Source organism: Lissotriton vulgaris, chromosome 5, assembly GCF_964263255.1.
Source record: "Lissotriton vulgaris chromosome 5, aLisVul1.2, whole genome shotgun sequence".
Taxonomy (NCBI): Eukaryota; Metazoa; Chordata; class Amphibia; order Caudata; family Salamandridae; genus Lissotriton; species Lissotriton vulgaris.
The window spans coordinates 1,863,127,267-1,863,147,810 of NC_141693.1; the positions used below are offsets into that span (position 1 = coordinate 1,863,127,267).

Below are 20,544 nucleotides of genomic sequence, written 5' to 3' on the forward strand. Positions count from 1 at the left end.
CACATCCTTTCTGTGTCTCCGGCATGTTTTATCTCCGAAGTGCCAGGGGGCCCGTTGGTACTCTCACACCCTGCGAAGGAGTCAGCTGAAAGATGAAAGTTTCAGACGAAGACCAGATGCTTGCATCTCTTTTCATCCCCTCTTCATTAGGCTGTGTGGGCCACTGGACGCCTCCCACCCAGCCCCGCCTCTCGAGCTCCCTTTAAGTACTGAAGCTGACAAAAAGTTGCAATCTTCACATGACCGATTCTGGCATTTCTGACCCCAGATTGTTGAAGACACTGAGTGGCGTGCTCCGTTCCGCCTAGGATGCCGGCCCGGCTCCAGCTCTGCTCGCTGAGAGGGCCCCCTTCCCACCGAGAGCTAACCCAATCCTACTGACACCCTTTTCGGTAGCGGCGGCCTCGATTCCTGGGACACCTTTGATCGGTGCAGACACCATGGAGGTCTGGAATCTGTGCTGCTGCTGCTGCCGCCAGGAGGAGGAGCCGGAGAAGAGCCCTCTCATCAGGTAAAGGAATCCAGGTGCAGTGGCTACTGCCTGAGGGATAGCGCTGCTGTCCGAGATCTGCGCACACCAGGGAACAGCACTGCTGTTTGAGATCGGCGCACCTTGAGAGATAGTGCTGCTGTCTGAGATCTGCACAGCCTGAGGGATAGCGCTGCTGTCTGACATCTGTGCACCCTGGTAGATAGCACTGCTGCTGGAGATCTGCACAGCATGAGGGATAGCGCTGCTGTCTCAGATCTGTGCACTCTGGTGGATAGCACTGCTGTTTGATATCTGCACAGCCTGAGGGATAGCACTCATGTTTGTGATCTGCGCACCCTGAGGGATAGCGCTGCTGTCTGACATCTGTGCACCCTGAGAGATAGCGCTGCTGTCTGACATCTGTACACAGTAGGGGATAGTACTTCTGTGAGATTTGTGCAAAAAGAGGGATGGTACTGCTGTCTGAGATTTGCACAACCTGAGGGATAGCCCTGCTCTCTGATAGGTGGGTGAGCCAACACATTAACAGGGAGAGCTGAGCCTGGGGTGTGGCTGATCTCCAAGAGCCGTGGACCAGCCGAGCCCTGACAATATTTGGTAAGTCATGCAGCAAGCATCAGGTGAAAATATGATGAAGCGGCTTCAACATTTTAAAAAGTGTATTCTTTAAATACGCAGATGTGTTTCAGTACTTCAGATTATATAACTGCATTGAGAAGTATGCATTAAATGGGATAGTTTTCAAACAGTAACTTAAAAGCATTACTGGCCCCCGCCCCCCTTTCTGACAATGTCATTAGTGAACTAATGTGGAAAGTTAGCTGTCATGTGTACCATATATGTGTGGTGTAGATATTTATTCCAGACAGAGGTTCGCCCCAGTCTGTTAACAAACAAGAGGTTTGTGTATTGTGCACACCCGGAACGCACATATTTGAAAGTTCTCTCAAATATGATAATGACAAAAAAGAACTCGATGAAATATATTGTGGAGTGGTGTGGCTCACTGGTTAGAGGCGGCAGACCTGTAAACAGAGCGGCAGACCTGTAAGCAGAGAACGGCCTGGGACCAGGGTTCATTCCCGACGCGGCAGGGTCGTGGGTCAGCGGTCAGCTGACTCGATAATTCTCACCTCGGTGCCTACTCTAACCAGGGAACACACTCGGCAATGAGCTTGCCTCATCTCTACAACGGCCCCCCACAGACACTGGGGATGCCTGGTTTCACCCTGGAGATACCCAGTAGGGAGCATCTCACAGGGAAAACCAGGACGGGTTCCCCAGCGGTCTGCAGCGCCAGGGCACTCGGTTAGAGTAACAGTGCGCTTTACAAGAATCCCACATTTACATTTGCCTAGGATCACACAATTTCGTCACACGGGATAGCTGATATTTCTTATTTTACTCTATATATTGAATACATATGTGTACTGTATTTACCTTGATATTTGGTCTAAATGTATTTTGTTGTGGGACAAACAGAAAGGCCCAAAGCATCAAAAAGCTCTAAAGAACTCTAATTAAAGAAATAAGGTTTGACATGATGAAAAAGGTCCACATTTCATTAATTATGAAATAACAGTAATAATTTATGTGAAAAAGGGTACATTTTCTTGAGTTTCTTCATAGAGGACAACACTGCTGTCTGAGCTCAGTGCACCCTGGGTGATAGTGCTGCTGGCAGAGATCTGTGCATCCTGAGAGATAGCACTGCTGTCTAAGATCTGCGCAACCCTAGGGCACTGCTGTTTGCGATCTGCACAGGCAGAGGGGCCGTGCAGCTGTATGAGATATTTGCAACCGGAGGGATAGTGCTGCTGTCTGAAATCTGTGCACCTTGAGGGATAGCACTGCCCTTTGGGAATAGTGCTGCTGCCTGAGACCTGTGTTGCATGTGGGATTGCTATGTTCACTTATCAATCAATCAGTACTTGTTAAGCGCACTAATTACCCTGAGGGTCTTCCAGGCGCTGTGTGAGCTGGAGCTACTCAAACAGCCAGGCCTTAAGTCCATTCCTGAAATCGGTGAGGGAGGTAGAGGTTCGGAGGTGGAAGGGGAGGTCGTTCCAGGCTTCGGCTTTAAGGTGGGAGAAGGAGCATCTTCCGGGTTCGGATACGGTGGATGCGGGGGATGGTGGCCAGGGAGGCAGACCACAGGTGTCTAGTGGGCTGGTGGAAGGTCAGGTGGTTGTTCAGGTATTCTGGTCCCATGTTGTAGAGGGCTTAGTAGGCGTGTGGGAGCAGCTTCAAGTGTCATCTCTACTTGATGGGGAGCCAGGGCAGGCTACGGAGGTGGGGGGTGATGTGGGATCCTCTGGGTAGGTCCAGGATGATTCTTGTTGCTGCGTTCTGGATTGTTTGGAGTCGCCTAAGGAGGATGGTGGTGGTTCCGGTGGGGAGGGCATTCCCGTAGTCAAGTTGACTGGTGATGAGGGTTCGAGTGACGGTTCTTTTGGTGTCAGTTGGGATCCTTCTGAATACTTTACGGAGCATTCTGTGGGTGTTGAAGCAGGTGGAGGCAACCGAGTTGACTTGTCGTCTGATGGAGAGCTCGCTATTGAGGTTGATTTTGAGGTTACAGGCATGGGTGGTCGGTGCTGGTCTGAGGGCGGAGGGCCACCAGGAGTCGTCCCATGGAGAGGGGGGTCTTCCTAAGAGGAGAACTTTGATTTTATCAATGTTGGGTTTGAGGCAGTTGGCTGTCATCCAGCCGGCGACATTCGTCATGGCGTTCTGGAAGTTCGGTTGAGGGGTGTCTTTGTCTTTGGTGAAGGAGAGTATGAGCTGGGTGTCATTGGTGTAGGAGATGATGTTGAGACTGTGGCTGCGAGTGATGGATACCAGTGGAGTCACGTAGACGTTGAACAGTGTGACTCTGAGTGAGGAGCCCTGGGGTACGCCGCAGATGATGCTCTTGGGTTCCGAGGTGTACAGTGGGAGACGGATTCTTTGAGTGCGTTCAGTGAGAAAAGAGGATAGCAGCTTGAGGGGGTTGTCGTGGATGCCGATGTGGCAAAGGCTTTGGATTCAGAGGGGGTGGGAGACTTAGATGTGTGTGGCTTGACAGATAGCAGTAGTTGGTGAGTTCTGTGTAGTGTGAGGAACAGTGCTGCTGTTTGAGATCTCAGTAACTTGAGAGAAGGAACTGCTGTCTAATATATGTGTGGCTCAATGGTTAGAGCGGCAGACCTTGATGCAGAGTGCTGGCCAGGGACCAGGGTTCGATTCCCGCCTCGGCGGGATCGGTCTTAAATTCCTCTGACCGGATATTCTCGCCTCAGTGCCGAATCTAAGCATGGGCCCCACGCTGCAACTCTGGGCAATAGCTTGCTTAGTCTCCACAACGGCCCCCGATACACAAGGGATGCCTGGTTTCACCATGGGATGCCCAGGAGTGGACACCTCACAAGGAAAAGCCAGGAGTGGTTTCCTTGTGGTAGGAGTACAAGCGCCGGGATGCTTACGGACTACTGTTCGCGCTATACAAATACAACACATTTACATTTACATTTACATATGCACAACGTGAGGCATAGTCCTACTAAGATCCTCGTAATCTGAAGTCTGAGAGCTGTACACTTTGTGGGATAGCTCTGCTGTAGCAGTTCTTTGTGCTTTGAGGGACAGCCCTTCTAAGATTTGCACAGCATGAGGCATGGCATTGCTATGTGAGATTTGTGCAGTCTGCAAGATATGAAGTGAAATGAAAGGCATTTGTAAAGCGCATGCCTACGCCATAGAGTGTCCCGGCGCTGTAATGTAAGGTTGCCATATTGAATGGCGCCGATAGTCCTAACGAGCTTTAGTTTTTCCTTGAAGACAGCTCAGAAATGGAATGAAGTTCCAGGGAGAGATCGCTCCAGGCCACTAAGCCAAGGTAAGAGAAGGAGCTGCATCCGGTTCTAGCCCGGCGTATTTTGGGAATTCTGACTATATGGTCGTGAGAAGATCATAAATTCCTGAAAGGGGCATCAGCACGAATCCTCCTCCTCAGGTACACTGCCCCTTTCCATGAAGGGCTTTATGAGTCAGGACCAGTGTCTTAAGTAGAACCCTCTTATCAATGGGGAGCCAGTGGAGGGCTCTCAAATGCGGGGTCATGTGGGTTCTAGGAGCAAGGTTGGGCCGCCCCATTCTGCACCACTTGGATTCTATAAAGGAGATATTGCTGTTTACGACCTGCGCACCCTGAGGGATAGCGCTGGTGTATAGAATTTGTATCATCTGTGGGATAGCCCTGCTGTTCATGACCTGAGCACCTAGAGGGATAGATCTGGTGTATAGAATGTGGGTAATATGCAGGATAGCCCGACCTGTGAACCCTGAGGGATAGCTTTGGTGTATAGAATCTGTGTAATTTGCAGGATAGCCCTGCGCACCCTGAGGGATAGCTTTGGTGTGTAGAATCTGTATAGTTTGCGGGATAGCCCTGCTGCTCGCGAACTGCTCACCCAGAGGGATAGCTCTGGTGTATAGAGTCTGTGTAAAATGCGGAATAGCCCTGATGCTTATGACCTGTGCACACCGAGGGATAGCTCTGGTGTATAGAATCTGTGTAATTTGCGGGATAGCCCTGCTGCTGACGACCTGCGCACCCTGAGGGATAGCTCTGGTGTATAGAATCTGTGTAATCTGCAGGTTAGCCATACTGCGTACGGCCTGCGCACCCTGAGGGATAGCTCGGGTGTATAGAATCTGAGTCATCTGCAGGATAGCCCTGCTGCTTACGACCTGCTCACCTGAGGGATAGCTCTGGTGTATAGAATCAATGTAATCTGCAGGACAGCCTTGCTACTTACGACCTGCGCACCCTGAGGGATAGCTCTGGTGTATAGAATCTGGGTAAAATGCGGAATAGCCCTGCTGCTTATGACCTGTGCACACCGAGGGATAGCTCTGGTGTATATAATCTGTGTAATTTGCGGGATAGCCCTGCTGCTGACGACCTGCGCACCCTGAGGGATAGCTCTGGTGTATATAATTTGTGTAAAATGCGGAATAGCCCTGCTGCTTATGACCTGTGCACACCGAGGGATAGCTCTGGTGTATAGAATCTGTGTAATTTGCGGGATAGCCCTGCTGCTGACGACCTGCGCACCCTGAGGGATAGCTCTGGTGTATATAATTTGTGTAATCTGCAGGTTAGCCCTGCTGCTGACGACCTGCGCACCCTGAGGGATAGCTCTGGTGTATATAATTTGTGTAATCTGCAGGTTAGCCCTGCTGCTGACGATCTGCGCACCCTGAGGGATAGCTCTGGTGTATAGAATCTGTGTAATTTGCGGGATAGCTCTGCTGCTGACGACCTGCGCACCCTGAGGGATAGCTCTGGTGTATATAATTTGTGTAAAATGCGGAATAGCCCTGCTGCTTATGACCTGTGCACACCGAGGGATAGCTCTGGTGTATAGAATCTGTGTAATTTGCGGGATAGCCCCACTGCTTACGACCTGCGCACCCGAGGGATAGCTCTGGTGTATAGAATCTGTGTAATCTGCAGGTTAGCCCCACTGCTTACGACCTGCGCACCCGAGGGATAGCTCTGGTGTATAGAATCTGTGTAATCTGCAGGTTAGCCATACTGCGTACGACCTGCGCACCCTGAGGGATAGCTCTGGTGTATAGAATCTGGGTAATTTGCGGGATAGCCCCACTGCTTACGACCTGCGCACCCGAGGGATAGCTCTGGTGTATGGAATCTGGGTAATTTGCGGGATAGCCCCACTGCTTACGACCTGCGCACCCGAGGGATAGCTCTGGTGTATAGAATCTGGGTAATTTGCGGGATAGCCCCACTGCTTACGACCTGCGCACCCGAGGGATAGCTCTGGTGTATAGAATCTGGGTAATTTGCGGGATAGCCCCACTGCTTACGACCTGCGTCCCCTTAGGGATAGCTCTGGTGTATAGAATCTATGTAATCTGCAGGACAGCCCCGCTGCTGACGACCTGCGCATCCTGAGGGATAGCTCTGGTGTATAGAATCTGTGTAATCTGCAGGTTAGCCATACTGCGTACGGCCTGCGCACCCTGAGGGATAGCTCTGGTGTATATAATTTGTGTAAAATGCGGAATAGCCCTGCTGCTTATGACCTGTGCACACCGAGGGATAGCTCTGGTGTATAGAATCTGTGTAATTTGCGGGATAGCCCTGCTGCTGACGACCTGCGCACCCTGAGGGATAGCTCTGGTGTATATAATTTGTGTAATCTGCAGGTTAGCCCTGCTGCTGACGACCTGCGCACCCTGAGGGATAGCTCTGGTGTATATAATTTGTGTAATCTGCAGGTTAGCCCTGCTGCTGACGATCTGCGCACCCTGAGGGATAGCTCTGGTGTATAGAATCTGTGTAATTTGCGGGATAGCCCTGCTGCTGACGACCTGCGCACCCTGAGGGATAGCTCTGGTGTATATAATTTGTGTAAAATGCGGAATAGCCCTGCTGCTTATGACCTGTGCACACCGAGGGATAGCTCTGGTGTATAGAATCTGTGTAATTTGCGGGATAGCCCCACTGCGTACGACCTGCGCACCCTGAGGGATAGCTCTGGTGTATAGAATCTGGGTAATTTGCGGGATAGCCCCACTGCTTACGACCTGCGCACCCGAGGGATAGCTCTGGTGTATAGAATCTGTGTAATCTGCAGGTTAGCCCCACTGCTTACGACCTGCGCACCCGAGGGATAGCTCTGGTGTATAGAATCTGTGTAATCTGCAGGTTAGCCATACTGCGTACGACCTGCGCACCCTGAGGGATAGCTCTGGTGTATAGAATCTGGGTAATTTGCGGGATAGCCCCACTGCTTACGACCTGCGCACCCGAGGGATAGCTCTGGTGTATGGAATCTGGGTAATTTGCGGGATAGCCCCACTGCTTACGACCTGCGCACCCGAGGGATAGCTCTGGTGTATAGAATCTGGGTAATTTGCGGGATAGCCCCACTGCTTACGACCTGCGCACCCGAGGGATAGCTCTGGTGTATAGAATCTGGGTAATTTGCGGGATAGCCCCACTGCTTACGACCTGCGTCCCCTTAGGGATAGCTCTGGTGTATAGAATCTATGTAATCTGCAGGACAGCCCCGCTGCTGACGACCTGCGCATCCTGAGGGATAGCTCTGGTGTATAGAATCTGTGTAATCTGCAGGTTAGCCATACTGCGTACGGCCTGCGCACCCTGAGGGATAGCTCTGGTGTATGGAATCTGGGTAATTTGCGGGATAGCCCCACTGCTTACGACCTGCGCACCCGAGGGATAGCTCTGGTGTATAGAATCTGGGTAATTTGCGGGATAGCCCCACTGCTTACGACCTGCGTCCCCTTAGGGATAGCTCTGGTGTATAGAATCTATGTAATCTGCAGGACAGCCCCGCTGCTGACGACCTGCGCATCCTGAGGGATAGCTCTGGTGTATAGAATCTGTGTAATCTGCAGGTTAGCCCCACTGCTTACGACCTGCGCACCCGAGGGATAGCTCTGGTGTATAGAATCTGTGTAATCTGCAGGTTAGCCATACTGCGTACGGCCTGCGCACCCTGAGGGATAGCTCTGGTGTATGGAATCTGGGTAATTTGCGGGATAGCCCCACTGCTTACGACCTGCGCACCCGAGGGATAGCTCTGGTGTATAGAATCTGGGTAATTTGCGGGATAGCCCTGCTGCTCACGACCTGCGCACCCCGAGCGATAGCTCTGGTGTATAGAATCTGGGTAATTTGCGGGATAGCCCCACTGCTTACGACCTGCGCACCCGAGGGATAGCTCTGGTGTATAGAATCTGGGTAATTTGCGGGATAGCCCCACTGCTTACGACCTGCGTCCCCTTAGGGATAGCTCTGGTGTATAGAATCTATGTAATCTGCAGGACAGCCCCGCTGCTGACGACCTGCGCATCCTGAGGGATAGCTCTGGTGTATAGAATCTGTGTAATCTGCAGGTTAGCCATACTGCGTACGGCCTGCGCACCCTGAGGGATAGCTCTGGTGTATGGAATCTGGGTAATTTGCGGGATAGCCCCACTGTTTACGACCTGCGCACCCGAGGGATAGCTCTGGTGTATAGAATCTGGGTAATTTGCGGGATAGCCCCACTGCTTACGACCTGCGTCCCCTTAGGGATAGCTCTGGTGTATAGAATCTATGTAATCTGCAGGACAGCCCCGCTGCTGACGACCTGCGCATCCTGAGGGATAGCTCTGGTGTATAGAATCTGTGTAATCTGCAGGTTAGCCCCACTGCTTACGACCTGCGCACCCGAGGGATAGCTCTGGTGTATAGAATCTGTGTAATCTGCAGGTTAGCCATACTGCGTACGGCCTGCGCACCCTGAGGGATAGCTCTGGTGTATGGAATCTGGGTAATTTGCGGGATAGCCCCACTGCTTACGACCTGCGCACCCGAGGGATAGCTCTGGTGTATAGAATCTGGGTAATTTGCGGGATAGCCCTGCTGCTCACGACCTGCGCACCCTGAGCGATAGCTCTGGTGTATAGAATCTGGGTAATTTGCGGGATAGCCCCACTGCTTACGACCTGCGCACCCGAGGGATAGCTCTGGTGTATAGAATCTGGGTAATTTGCGGGATAGCCCCACTGCTTACGACCTGCGCCCCCTTAGGGATAGCTCTGGTGTATAGAATCTATATAATCTGCAGGACAGCCCCGCTGCTGACGACCTGCGCACCCTGAGGGATAGCTCTGGTGTATAGAATCTATGTAATCTGCAGGACAGCCCCGCTGCTGACGACCTGCGCATCCTCAGGGATAGCTCTGGTGTATAGAATCAATGTAATCTGCAGGACAGCCCCGCTGCTGACGATCTTCAAACCTTTCGAGGCATGTAATAATACAGGCACAAAGGGGCTTATTTACAAGCCTCTTGCGCCACTTTTGGGTCATTTTTAAGATGGAAAAAGTGACGTACGGGTGGCGCAAGGGGTCTGTAAATAAGCCCCTAAGTACCTCTAGGGTATGGAGCTCTCCTGCGTTACCCCAGGCAGAGTGGCGTGGGCCCGGCCGGTGCGTGTCCCAGCAGGTCCGAACAAGAGCCATTATAGCCCGTAATCCCAGCAGCTCGCAGCTGTCTCAATCCGCGTGCACAGAAGGAAAAGCGGGCTCAATGCTTCTAGCCGGCATGGTGCCTCTGGACCCCAGGGAAAAATACAAACTGTGGCTGAAAAATCATGTTACCTTTCTGATTTAACTTGTATGTACCCCCGCGCGTTGCACTCTAATGAGAAGAAGTACATTTTGGGAAATTACCAACTGATAAGATTATAAATGAGCTGTAAAAGGGGCACCAGTCAGGACAACTGAGGCCAGGCAGGCCCTGCATACATTCCACACAATCATAGAATGCCTGGCAAACATGACAACAAAACTCAGAGCGTGGCCTGAGACAGGCTTAGGCAGCCTGGCAAACATGACAACAAAACTCAGAGCGTGGCCTGAGACAGGCTTAGGCAGAACTCACATAACTTAAATAAATAATTAATACATAAGAGTAAGCAATTAACATAGATAGATAAATAAAAGAACCACAACTTTTGGGAATATTATTTGCTGATGGAATATTTATATACTTTGGGGAACATGTGAAAAGTCGCCATTTAGCGTTGTCCGTGTGCTTTGCACAGAAGGGACATCTGGAGAACACGACAACAAAAATCCTGGGGCATATTACCTAGCAATAGCGATAATTATCGCTATGCATGGTTAGCGGCTAAAATTATATCGCCGTGCTCCGACTATTTTTATAGCTGAGATACCTTGATATTATCAAGGTTTATCTCAAAAGCGGTAAAAATCCTGCAAAATGCATGAATATCGCTGAAAAATCAGCGATATTCATGCATTATCGTGACAATGCTCTTAGCCATGTTATCCACCTTCCATTGGATAACATGGCTAAGAACTGCTCTGGCCAAGTGTTAACTTTTGGAGATATTCGCGCTTAGCTCAAATATTTTCAAAAGTAAGGCTTTGTTGATAATTGGAGATAGCGATATTAGAGACTGTTTCCAGTCGCTAACATCTTGGCACGCCCACTTTGCATGTCATTAGCGATAAATATCGCTGACATGCAAAGTGGGCCCCAAGATGATCGCTATCGTCTACTAGCTGTCGCTAACTGGTGTTAGCCACAGCTAGGTAATAGGGCGATAAAATTATTGCCGCCTTAGCGGGAAAAAGTCCCGCTAAGGCGGCGATAATGGCCCTTGGTAATATGCTCCCTTATCTTTTGTAACATCATTCTCTGCATTCCCAAAAAGTTCCCAACTTTCTGCAGTGAGTGTGTACGATTGTGGGTTAGTGCAGGATTCTAACTTCCTGCTGAGAGTGGCACAGGAGGAGAAACAATCTGGCCTCAACATTCAGCACAGAAGACGCAGACTGTAATCATCGATTCACCATTAGATTGTATTGTGTTATCTTGGGAAAATCCCTTTAAGCCTGTGCCTATGTTGCCTTATCTGCTAAGGCTGTCATCTTGTCTAAAAGCAGACTGGTTTGCAGCGTGCACGACACACACGGTATTCATTTTCATTCTGCAGCTTCCATGGAGTCTGCAAGTTGCCTCATTCCAAATGTGAGTTCATGCACTCTGTCTTTATATCCTCTGCAGTTGAACCTACAATGAGGCAACTTCAAAACATCTGAGCTTCAAACTCTTCATGACTACAAGATTTCTTTGCAGTGAAAGCAGAACCAGTGCCATGAACAAGTTCTGCACCTTTGATATAGCAAAGAGATCAGTTGACTGTTCTTTTAGGTCGTAGGTCTTTTAGCCCCCACCACCACCCTCCGCGCCTGGACTCCGATCAGCACCGAAGACACCGTCCGCATGATGAACTCCATCCACTCCGGATCTCCAACCGACCCCTGCCCTCACCTCGTCTTCAACAAGGCCGACGCTGTCATCGCACCCCACCTGCGGGACATCATCAACACCTCCTTCGACACCGCCACCTTCCCGGAGAGCTGGAAGCACGCCGAACTCAGCGCCCTACTCAAGAAACCTACAGCGGACCCCACCGAACTCAAGAATTACCGCCCCATCTCGCTCCTCCCGTTTCCAGCCAAAGTCATCGAGAAGTCCGTCAACAAACAGCTGGCCGCCTTCCTCGAGACGAATGGATCCCTCGACCCCTCACAGTCTGGCTTCCGAGCCAACCACAGCACCGAGACCGCCCTCATCGCTGCCACCGATGACATCCGAGCCCTGATGGACAACGGCGAAACAGCGGCCCTCATCCTCCTAGACCTCTCCGCGGCATTCGACACTGTCTGCCACCGCACCCTAGTGCAGCGCCTCAGCAACGTCGGAATCCAGGAGAAGGCACTGGAATGGATCATCTCCTTCCTCGACGGAAGAACACAGAGAGTCCGTCTACCACCGTACAAGTCAGAGGCCACCGAAGTCATCTGTGGCGTCCCTCAAGGATCCTCGCTGAGCCCCACCCTCTTCAACGTCTACATGAGCCCCCTCGCGGCCATCGCACGCCAACACAACCTCAACATCATCTCCTACGCTGACGACACCCAGCTGATTCTCTCCCTCACCAACGACCCCGCCACCGCCAGAGCCAACCTTCACGAAGGGATGAAAGACGTAGCCGAGTGGATGACAACCAGCCGCCTGAAACTGAACTCAGACAAGACGGAAGTCCTCATCCTGGGCTCCTCGCCCTCCGCCTGGGACGACTCCTGGTGGCCCCCCGCCCTGGGCACCACACCCAAACCGACAGACCACGCACGCAACCTGGGCTTCATCCTGGACTCCTCCCTCTCCATGACCAGACAAGTCAACGCCGTCTCCGCGTCCTGCTTTAACATCCTGCGCATGCTACGGAAGATCTTCCGGTGGATCCCCACTGAGACCAGGAAGACGGTCACCCAGGCCCTCGTCACCAGCCGACTGGACTACGGCAACGCCCTCTACGCCGGAACCACCGCCAAGCTCCAGAAGAGACTCCAGCGGATCCAGAACGCCTCAGCCAGACTCATCCTCGACATCCCCCGACGCAGCCACATCTCCGGACATCTAAGAGACCTGCACTGGCTCCCCGTCAACAAGAGAATCACCTTCTGTCTCCTCACCCACGCACACAAAGCACAAAGCCCTACACGACCAAGGCCCGAGCTACCTCAACAACCGCCTCAACTTCTACGCTCCCAAACGCCACCTCCGATCGACCAACCACGCCCTCGCCGCCGTCCCCCGCATCCGAAGAGCGACAACAGGAGGAAGGTCCTTCTCCTACCTGGCCGCCAAGACCTGGAACTCCCTCCCGTCCGACCTGCGCCTGACCCAAGACCACCTCTCCTTCAGGAAGAAGCTCAAGACCTGGCTGTTCGAGCAGTAGCAGCAACCCCCCCCCCCCCCCCAAGCGCCTTGAGACCCTCCGGGTAAGTAGCGCGCTCTATAAATGTCTTTGATTGATTGATTGATTTGCGGACAGACCTCTTGTGGACCCTTTCAACAACTTACAGTGGGTTCCGAGCCAGCCATTTGCTTACACTTCATTGACTTTTCTGACACTCAAATTTGCTTGCTTCTTATTCAATGGTTTGCCTTCTCCTCTTGTGTTTGTCCCCCCCCCCCCCCCCCCCACCCCCGGTGGGAGCATATCTTCTTTACCAGCCTTTTGACTGGACGATTGCCTCTCTTCACTGCTCGCATTCAGGGAGGTACATGTACATCTTTCTTTCTCTTTCAGCACCATGTGTTTTCTTGCTCTCTCCCTCGTGAGCAATTTCTCTCTCAATTCTCCGGGCCCAATTCACAGAACTAATTTAAGACAAAATCCTAAACTTACTACTTTTGGTATTCACAGAAGTTAGGATTTTGTCTTAAGACAGACGTAAGACAGACTTAAGTTAGGATTCTGTCTTAAGTCTGTCTTAAGACAAAATCCTAACTTCTGTGAATACCAAAAGTAGTACATTTAGGATTTTGTCTTAAGTTAGTTCTGTGAATCAGCCCCTCAGTCTCCGCATATGCACTCCATGTTCCTCCCTTTTCCCAACAACTCTAGTTCGTCCATTGCCTCCCTCAGCCCAAATGGGCAGAACGCATTACATTTAGCTGATGCTCCAAAGCACCAGCAAAAAGCATTGGCAAAGCCAACAGATTGGAACAGCGAGACCTATTGCCTTTGCTTGTTAACAATATCCCGCTCTTTACAGCACCTTAACTCAGAACAGTTCTCATAGTTTTAGGATACCAAGCAGTGTCATCTTCATCGAGAAGTATCTTCTCTATGCTACCAGACCCCAGCAACGTCGGCTTCTTCAACTTACATTCAGAAGGTTTAAAGTGGGGGTCATTCCTTTGCTTATCCCTAAAGAAGGGATTTTTTTGTCTATCAGCTTACACAAGATGGAAGACGAACTGAGGGGCATATTTACAAGATAATGACGCAGAGCGGCGCTGCATGCCATCTTGCTGTGCCGATATGTGTCTTTAGGAAAGTGCAGGGATGCATCATATTTAGAGCAATACGACGCAGCCCTGTGCTTTCCTCTGCTCTGGCGCGCAATAGGCTGCCTGGCTCTAACACAGACACCCTTGCAGCATGGAGCACGGGTGCCTGCAATGGCACCACGCATGCCTTTACCATACCATAACATGTGCATTTGTAAAGCCCACGTTCACCAGTAGGTATCTTGCCGCTGAATAACAGATGTTCATTGTTAACCAACTCAATGGTACTCATTTTATCGACCTCAGATGGATGAAAGACTGAGTGGACGGTGGACCCACCGGGATTTGAACCTGTAACTATGAGGTCGAACATAGGCCCCTGCAGTGGACGCATTAGTCCACTGAGCCACCAGACCCGGCCACATGGTGATTACATCACGGGTACCATTACCAAGCGTTACCTTTACCACGCATGATGTTACAAAGATTATTCCTTTACCACGCATGCTGTTACAACAAATTACATTGTAGGCATGTATGGTAAGGGCATATGAGTGGTATAGGTGGTGTTGGCATATGCGTGGTAACTGCTGCGTTGTAAAAAGGTCAGTGCACCTTCCCCCAATGTACAATTAACCCTATCTTTTCCTGTGCTTTCTTTTTTTCTGGAATAGAAAAATAACATGTTACCACATAAGAATGAGGGTATTCAAACCAGTAATTGAAATGGTAATTTATTTCTTACAAAAATCTCACTAAAACAAAGACATGTGGCGTCAACTTACACCCATAATCATACGTTCCACGTCCTCCATAATGAAATATGCTAAGCTCTTATGTGGCATCTAAAGGCTTGGTACAAACCCCCAGTCCTAAAAAGAAAACCTGGCACAAGCTCTGAGCCCTAAAACCGGGCCTTAGCGCCACCCACCCTGGCCCCCAGTCCTGAAAAGAAAACAGCCCTGAGCCCTAAAATAGCCTCTGGCACTACCCCTCCTGGCCCGCAGTCTTAAACAACAATCCCAGCACTGAGCCCTAAAACCTCCTCTGGTGCACTCCCCTACCACCCTGTCCTAAAATAAACCCAACCCCAGCCCTGAAGCCTAAAGCCGAACACACCACTGCACCAGCCCTGAAACCCCCCCTGATACATGCCCTCTTGTGTAATCCCCCTTACCTATGAGGGGACAATGCCATACCAATAAAGGGGTTCATCCGAGCACTCCTGTAGTAATTAAGAAAAACAGTCCGCCAGTCTGAACGCCGAGATTCTTACGGATGAGTCGTGTGATTTGAAGAACACGCACACGTGTTATAACTAAGAGAACGATTTGAGCGGTGACAGGCACGGCGAGATTTGTGAATGTTCAGATTTTGCGACGCCTGATTACAAGATGATGAGATGATACACTCGTACCGTTTTATTTTGATTTGAGGAGACCGAAGGAAATACAAATACCTAATAACATCTCTAATAAAGACTTTAGGAACGGATGAGATTGCCCTGAAGAAGTCTTAAGTCATTGTACTGACGAGACGAAACACGTGTTGGCTGCACTTTGGACATTGAAAAGAATTATGAAGAATATTAAACTTGGATATTACCAGTAGGAATACCACGACTGGAGGGCTGTTTTTCTTAATTACTACAGGAGTGCTCGGATGAACCCCTTTATTGTTATGTTTAAACTACCTCGGGTGGTTTAATAACTGGAGTCGTGGTAACCGCCCCGTTCCCTCCTTGAGTACCACATCTTGATTTGTGCATCGTACTCACCTGAACTTGCTGTGCGCTCCTTCTTAACTGTTACCTTTTTGTGTATGACAATGCCATACCAGTTCCAGTTGATCAATGCACAGGTTTTTTTTTTAAAGCTCAAGCAGACGATCCCTTCGCCGATCTTCCGAGGTAAAGATGCTGACTAGCTGCACCCGCCATTACAACACGGCTGTTACCTCGCATATGCCCTTACCACCTATACCACACATATGCCCTTACCATACATGCCTTTACAACATAATTTGTTGTAAAGGCATGCGTGGGAAAGTCATAATGGTTGTAACTTCATGCGTGGTAAAATGATGTGCGGTAACGGTACCTGTGTTGTAACGACCAAGCGGTAGATGCTATGAAAGGTAACAGCCGCGTTGTAATGGCTGTTTCCCACCTGCATTGCAGGGATGATTGCTTTTGTGTAGGAAGGGACACTTTCCTGCCTAAAAAAAACAATTCACGGCCTTTTCCTCATGCAGCACACATAGAAAGAGGAAAAAGCTAGGAGAAATAAGGGTATTTCTCCTCGTTGCACCACTTTTCCGCCATCCCTTGGGAGTAGTTAGAATCTGATGCATTCCCAGGTTAAAAAACCTAGTAAATCTGGGAATACATCAGAATCCATGCTTGTTGGGTGCGTGTAATGCGTGGAAGGGTGCCATATTTACAAACCCTTGAAAAGCCACGCAGGGTGGCTTTGTGTGGACTTGTAAATATGGCTCCACATTGTGCACCACTGGAGCATCAAAAACATTGACGCCCCGTTGGTGCAACGGGCTTGTAAATGTGCTCCTGAGTTTCAGGAACTGTTGAAAATCTGGCTATTTGTCTGAATTATGCTCATTGTTGGGAGACCCATTTAGGTAGCCGCGTGCTTGATATGTGCCCAGAATAAAATAGATTAATGCATTCTCTGCGCTTTAGGGGCCAGGTCCTACTAACTTCCCCACTAGTACTTTCCAAGTATTGAACCCTGATCAGTGCAAATCCTGGTTGATAAAATGTAAGATTTCCATCAACAATTTAAGTTGGAAAAAGCAGGTGCCTGATGCCTTTGCTACTTGGACGTCGAGAGGTAAGTCCTTGTTGATGTAGACCCCCAGGTTTTTTCCACCTTGGATTAGAGGAGGGCCCAATTACCTGTGGCCAAGAGGACATGAGCCATTTTTCGAGATTATTTCATCCAATGAATAACTATACTTTTAGAGGGTTTTATTTCAAGAGTGAAGTAGCCATTCTTCACAATCAAAGTGTGTTTTTTTTAGGAGAAAATGCTTCTCAGGTAAGGATCAGCACTTTCCCCTTGTAACATGACAACAGACAGAGCGGAAGCATTGCTGCCTAAGCTCTGTGTCAATATTTCCACCTGTAAGATCTGTGTACCCTGAGGGACACCACCAATGTCCAAACCTGCAGTACAAGACCACAGGATCAGTGTGATCTGAGAATACCTCTGCTGCCTGATCAACAAATTCCGAGCTAGAGCTCAGTTCTTCTGTATGAATGAGTGAGATCTGTGAAACCTGAGGGCAGCCCTACTTTCTAAAGCCTCCTCCTGAGACATGTCCGCAAGCCAAAGGAAAACACTGCGGCTGAGCGAGAGCTGTCCTAGGCACCTGAGCCCGAAGGATCTTTATCACCTGAGATGTAATTCTGCTATTTGCACATGGAACACCTGAGTACCTGGATGGATAGTCCTGCTGCCTCAGATGTTGATCTGTTCACCCTGATAGGTAGTTCTGCTGCTTCCGACACTGGTCTATGGCTAGAGGAATCGCTGGGCTGACTCATGATTGGGCTTTGTTATGCCTTATCTCATGGCGGGTGGGCCATTCAATTATTACTGGGCAACAACCACTCTGGGTGATGTCATTAACCACTGTTTCCTAGTACCTAAAATAGTTTTGCACTCCAATTGCACAACGGATTTATATTTAGAACATTCTTTCTTACAAAACTATTTTTTGGGTTTGCGTAATCCTTCCAATCAAATTACATTAATTCCAAAGGTTTGCTATGTCATCTTTTTCACGGATCTGTTGTAGGGGTTGGAGAAGTATGTAGAGTGGGCCAAAGGTGTAGAACTTTTAAAGGGTAATGGGAAAAATACTTTTGGGTTCCCTTGGAAGAGAGGCTTTGCAGATCCTCAGACGATTCAAGGATCTGGGCAATCTGATCAACTGACAACAACAAAACCTTTTCTGCGATGAGGATATCTGTGAGAACATCTAAGGAGGCTTGCTGGTCTTAGCTGCAGTGACTTCTTTGTCTTGTTTTGACATCAGAGTGTAGCTGCCACGCAAACCTTGGAGCGTTTGGTGCTTCTGATTGCTTGCCCCCTGGGGACAGTGGCCAACAGACTCCAGCGCAAAGAGGATTTGTTTACCCAAAAGGCAGGCCCTCTTGACAAGGGAGGAGAGCCTCAACTGTGGGACCTGGTGAGGAGATGGAGCTCATTCAAGCTGAAAGAACGCCCCTGTGTTCCATCAACGCCATACATTCCAAAATGGCGGAGAAGACAGCGAGCAAAGAGAGGGCAGTGTGGTCCACAGAGGATAAAAAGGAGAGATTGGCTAACTGGGTGACACGATTTGGAAAGGAGCAGCCTTCACTGTCAAAGAAGTTGCAAGCTTTGAAGAAGCAGTGCAAGAGCAGAGGATTTTATTTCCAGTTGAAAGATTTTAAATTCAGTGTAATCAAGGGAGTCACACTAGTAGAGACAAAATTCAAGTGTGTTGGCAAATTCTAGAAGGAGTTACGACTCCAGGTGCTAGAAGTCCCCATGCAGATCCTATCTGAGGGCCTAAAGAGGAACCATTCACAGTGCTAGCGAGCTTCTCAATGTAGAGGTGGAAAAGATGTGGTCATCCATGAAAGGTGACCACAGATTGATTCAGAAAGCTTGGAGAAATAATACCGACGGAGGATGGAATTTGTTGATTACAACAGCAGATGTCGAGCTGTGTGACAGAATATTGTGTGCGAAGATTAAAAAAGGCAAGATGATGCTTGTCCAGATAGGCTCCTATTCTTCCTGATCTCAACCTGAAGACGTTGTCCCATAAGAGAGCCCTCCCGGAGGAGGAGAGTGTTTCAGTGCCAGTGGGCGAAGTGGCATCCTTTGGATATCCAGTGCAGCTGAGACTGGATTTTTCAGGGGAGGAAGAAATATTTGTTTCAGCCAGGTAGGCACAGCAAAGGGCTTGCAAATAACTTAGCAACAGATTAAACTGGGTGATGGCGCTATAGTAAGATTTCATAAATGTTGGGGTTGCTGTCTGTGGGTTGGGGATCTGGTTGGAGATCTGGGAACTCTTCCCAAGTAGGGGAAACAGTAGGTTGTTAGTTTCTTTGATGAATAGTCCTGGGCTTCCATTGGCCTACTCTATCCCCTTCCCCTTGACACCTACTTAGACAGAAAGAGTTTACTCTTTCTTTTTGCCTAGGCATTACTTAACTTTTATTACACACAATTGATGGCTATATATGGTGGCGTCTTTGGGGAGTCACTGGGCACTCTATATGTGGTTAGTGTTTATTTATGTGCTCCACTTACACTTAAATAACAGAACATGCACTTACAAAGAAATGACGGTATCCATATTGATTTTATTCCCAATATGTCATCTTTATTTATTTACAAAGTTTTATATAGAGCTAGCTTGACCCGTGGGTATAAGAGCGCTTTACATACACACAGGAGAGAAAAAGAATTGCACTACGTAGTAGGACCTAAGGAAGAAAAAAGACGTAAGTAAAACATAATAATTAGGCAAACCGTGAAGGGGAGGGAGAAAAACACATTCAAGTAACCACCTATCCTTCATGGTCAAGTGAGAGAGGAGTCAGCTAGGATATAGAAGTCTAGGTTAGTTGATGTTGGTAGTTAAGGTATTTGTTGAGGAGATGGAGTTTCAGTTCCTTTTGAAGCAGGAGAAGGAGGGGTTGCATCTGAGGTCTCTAGGGAGTACGTTCCAAATCCTGGGTACATTACCAGAAAAGGATTGGCACTGAGTAGTTTTCCTTTTCAAATTCGGAGGGATGAGAAGGAGTGAGTTGGAGCATCTCAGAGTTCTGGATTTTCCTGCTTTTACCAGTTTGCTGTTTAGGTAGTTGGGGGAAGGTGAGTGAAGGGTTTTGTGTGTGATGCAGGCAAGTCATCTTTAACTCATCACATAATGTGTGACACCATTGGAAGTGCATTTGGTTGGCAAGTTAGGCTTTTTTGATGGAGTGCCAATTTCATGAAGAGGCCCTTTTGGTTTTATTGTATACCTACAACTACACTGTGATTCCGAGGGAAAAAAATACATTGTGTGGCCAAAATGCAAATTATGCAAAACTATCTCTGACATGTTGTTTTTGTCTATTTGAGCCAGAAACAAAATGTGTGGTGAAATATGAAGCTTTTGTTAATTGTGTGGCAAAATACGTGCAAATATGGTGCATCCATGATTATGTGGTAAATGCTGCAGTCACAGAACCCCCAAAAACGAATCTTCTCACCATTGCCCATTGTTTTGTCGTCAGTTTATTCAATTTTGAACTTCTAGCTAATTGCTCAATTTTATCAGATTTTAATTTGTATTTGTTAACTTTAGTTCGAGTTCAATCGCTGTATCTTTAGCAATACAGTTGCATGTCCATGAGAATGTAAAGAAAATCCTCTGGTGTCAAATTAACGTTAACCCATCTTTTTCTGATTAATTTTCCTTCTCTGTTGAGTATTCCAACTATTTTAGATTTTTACAAGTTTGTCAATCTTAAAAATAGTCTTCTTTGGTAACTAGTTACTGATATTTGTGTGAACTCACTTGAACAGCTTTTTTGCTTTTTTGACACACAGTTAAATGA

General features: G+C 48.8%; 1 protein-coding gene across 1 annotated transcript in view; it reads left to right on the forward strand.

Annotated features, from left to right (window-relative positions):
- The first annotated feature begins 254 nt into the window (after window positions 1-254).
- The window catches only part of LOC147717544 (melanoregulin-like), a 131,707-nt gene continuing 111,417 nt past the window's right edge, over window positions 255-20,544 (forward strand). The window contains exon 1 of the mRNA XM_086924350.1: window positions 255-511. Within this exon, the coding sequence (XP_086780476.1) occupies window positions 441-511 (71 nt within the window). The 5' untranslated portion in view covers window positions 255-440. The remainder of the gene's footprint in view (window positions 512-20,544) is intronic.